At 64.0% G+C, this 3,527-nt stretch overlaps 1 protein-coding gene across 1 annotated transcript in view; it reads left to right on the top strand.

The window, feature by feature from the left end:
* The first annotated feature begins 1,182 nt into the window (after positions 1-1,182).
* Positions 1,183-3,527, top strand: part of FXYD5 (FXYD domain containing ion transport regulator 5) — a 4,478-nt gene continuing 2,133 nt past the window's right edge. Inside the window, exons 1-7 of the mRNA XM_025192378.1 lie at positions 1,183-1,268; positions 1,939-1,987; positions 2,320-2,412; positions 2,582-2,650; positions 2,952-3,011; positions 3,330-3,368; positions 3,445-3,519. Coding sequence (XP_025048163.1) covers positions 1,242-1,268; positions 1,939-1,987; positions 2,320-2,412; positions 2,582-2,650; positions 2,952-3,011; positions 3,330-3,368; positions 3,445-3,519 — 412 coding nt within the window. The 5' untranslated portion in view covers positions 1,183-1,241. The remainder of the gene's footprint in view (positions 1,269-1,938; positions 1,988-2,319; positions 2,413-2,581; positions 2,651-2,951; positions 3,012-3,329; positions 3,369-3,444; positions 3,520-3,527) is intronic.

Raw genomic sequence — 3,527 nt, 5'->3', positions numbered from 1 at the left:
CCCCAACACCCCCCCTCCAGAGCGTGGGGGGGCAGGGCCCAGTGCTGGTCGGGGGGGGGCCCAGATGCTGCTGTGATGGGATCCCCCTGGTGCCCCCCCAGGCCTCAGATTGCCCCCCAGAATAAAGTGAATCTTTTTTAGCCCGACTTCGTCTCCTCTGTGCCTCAGTGTCCCTCATTCCCGACCCACAGCCCCCTGCCCCCCCCAGCCCTGCTGGTGTCCCCACTCACCCCCTGCCCCCCATTGTGTCCAGCTGCTGGGATGGGGTGGCAGGTCCTAGGTGGGGTGTGCTGACCCCCCCCACCCCTTGTGGGGGGAGGAGGGGGCTGGATACAGAGCCCCCCAGCCCCAGCGAGGTCCCTGCAAGGCCAAGGACGGGGGGGTTGGCCAGTGGGAAAGGGAGGGGCTGGAATAGTGTGTGATTGACCAGACACGCACGCACGCACACACACACACACACACATACACACCCCTGTTGCAGGGGCAGCTGGGCCTGCAGGGGTTAAACTAGGATTGGAAGGGGGTAGGGGTGGGGCAGAGGTATCCCAGCCTGCCCTGGGGCATTGCCAGGCTCCCAGCCTGCCCTGAGGTGTGACAGTGGTGCCTGCCCGCACATGCACGCACACACACACACAAACTCGACATACATGTGCAATCACACACACAGTTGCACACATACCCACACACAGTGCTCCCACAGGCATGCACACACGTAATCACGTGTGCACACCCCCATCACACATGCAGTCACGCCTGCTCAGAGTCCCTTACAGACATGTGCCTGCACACACACATATGCTCGCACATGCAACCACACCGTCCCACACACATGCGCCTGCACCCTGATGCCCCAAAACACACTATGAGACATACACGTGTGCCCCAACAGGTGTCTGTGACACACTTGCACACAAATGTGCACCCTCACACACACGCATGTGCACACAGTCTCACACATGCACCCAGAGCCCAGGTGCCTGTGACACATGCACATGCTCTCTCTCACACACACACACACACACACACACACACACACACAGAACCCAGGTGTTTGACACACATGCATATGTGCTCTCGCACACAGTCTAGCACACATGCACAGAACCCAAGTGTCTGTGGCACACAGGCAAGTACCCTGACACATTCTCACACACACAACCCGTGTCTGACGCACACATGCTCTTGCACACGCATACACACGCCATCACGCCCCCCCCTGCATTGCCAGTTGCGAAGAGGAAATGAGCCTTCCCGCTGCCGCCATGAGGGTAAGTGCAGGCGCGCGGCGCCAGAGGCCTGGGTCCCCGGTGGGGCGGGGGCTGCTAATGGAACCCAGGTGTTCGGCTGGGGTCTGGGCCGGGGGTCTGAGACACCCCCCTCCCCACCCCCAAACATGTGGTGTCCATCCGTCAGTCCGCCCATCCTGGGCCTGGTCTGTCTGTCCGCCCCAGCCCAGCAGGCCCCATCCCCCCCGACCCACTGCATCCCTCTGGCATCTGTCTGTCCAGGCCCCGATTCCCCTGTCTACCCGCCCCTCTGTGTGTCTGTCTCTGCTCCAGGCCTGGCATCCCTGGACTCCTGGGTCCCTGGGAGGGGGGCCTGGGAGGGGAGCGAGGGGCAGCAGCAGGGCTGGCGGGGCTGCGGGTCGGGAGTGAGAGGCACCCGCAGGGGGCTGCGGGTTGAGAGTGAGGGGCACCAGGGGTATAAGGGGAAGGCTGCAGGGTGGGAGTGAGGGGCACCGGCAGGGCTGATTGGAGCAGGGGGCTGTGGGTTGGGAGTGAGCAGCCCCGGCAGGGTTGGGGAGGGCAGGGGGCTGCAGGTTGGGAGTGAGGGACACCAGGGGTATAAGTGGGGGCACTGGCAGGCTTGGGGGGGGCAGGGGGCTGCAGGTCGGGAGTGAGGGGCCCCAGTGACCCCCCCCTGCCCTTCCCATTGCAGCCCCTGCTCTTCCTGCTCCTGCTCCTGGCTCCAGTTTTGGCCCAGGAAGGTAAGAGACACCCCCCACCTCCCCCAGCCGCTCCGGGATGCCTGGGTTCTCTGGGAATGCAGGTCGGGCCTGGGGGGTGAGCGCCAGGATTGCAGGGAGCCTGGATGCTGGGTTCTCTGCCTAGGGCTGCGCCTGGGGCCTGCAGCTGGGGCTGAGGCCTGGAGCAGCAGAGGGCATGTGCGCACACGCAGAACCCAGGTGTCTGGGATGCGTACAGGCACATGTACACACAACCCAGGTGTCTGGGACGTGCACATGCACAAGAACCTGGGGGGGGGTGTCCATTCTGGATGCCTGGGTCCTGCGCCGACCCCTCTGTGCTGCCTTCCCAGATGGTGTCACCACGACCCTCTGGCTGGACACGGCCTTGGCCTCCATGGGCCCCGGCTCCAACCCCACCATGGCCACCCCTACCCATAGCACTGGTGAGTGACCTTGTTCTGCGCAACTGACCCCCAGCTGCTCCCCCCAGAGCTAGCTGCATCTCAGCCCCTCCCACCAGGGTGTTGTGTGGCCGCTCCCCAGCTGCTCTCCACCAGTGTTGGCTGCACCCCCCCCCAGCTCTGCCTTCTAACCCGGGCCCTTTGTTAGCAGGATCCAGGGCTGATGAGACCACCCCAAGGCCCCGCAGTGAGGACCCGGGGGCCCATGGCCCAACCAGACGTAGGAGACCCCTCCCCCAGTGGATATGACCCCCAAAGTGGGGGGCTGTGGGTCGGGGGTGAGGGGCACTGGCAGGGCTCATGGGGGGTGCTGCAGGTTGGGAGTGAGGGGCACTGGCAGGGCTGGAGGAGCGGGGAGTCGCGAGTTGGGAGTGAGGGGCACCAGGGGTATAAGGAGGGGCTGCAGTTTGGGAGTGAGGGGTGCCAGCAGAGTTGGGCAGGGGGTGTTACCCCTTACCCTGCTCCACCCCAGACCCAGCAACATCTTCCCTGCCCCCCGGTCCCTTCCTGCTCTTTTCCAGGCCCCCAGAAGCCTGATGCCCCCCAACTACCGCACCGGGACAAGAGGCCGCCAGGGTCCGGTGAGTGACCCCACCCCAGCCCGGATCAGGGCACCTCTGCATGCTCACCAGGCAGTGTTATATTCAGGCGTTCCCCCCCCCAACTCCCCAGAGCTGGGCGCACTCTGTGTTCACAAGGCAGTGTTTATGCAGCCATTCCCCAGCTGTTCCACCACAGAGCTGGGCACATCTCCATGCTCCCTATACAGTGTTATATGCAGCTGTTTCAACCCTGAGTTGGGCACATCCACCCGCCTCCTGCCCTGTTCTATGCAGCTGTTTCCACCCCAGAGCTGGCTGCATCATGCAAGGCATTGTGGGTAATTCTCCTCCCCGCAGGTGCAGACCAGAGCCAGAAGGAGGACGTGTTCACCTATGGTAGGTCCCTGCCCCGAGCCCCAGTGCCCTCCCACCTCCCTCTTGCCCCAGCCACTAACTGCCCTTGCCCCCCCAGATTACAGTGCCCTGCGCCAGTGGGGGCTGATTGCGGCTGCTGTGCTCTTTGTCACTGGCATCCTCATCCTCACCTGTGAGTGC

The sequence above is a fragment of the Alligator sinensis genome, unplaced genomic scaffold (assembly GCF_000455745.1).
Source record: "Alligator sinensis unplaced genomic scaffold, ASM45574v1 scaffold113_1, whole genome shotgun sequence".
NCBI lineage: Eukaryota > Metazoa > Chordata > Crocodylia > Alligatoridae > Alligator > Alligator sinensis.
Note: the sequence above shows the minus strand (reverse complement) of the source record. Positions and strands in the feature narration are given on the sequence as shown.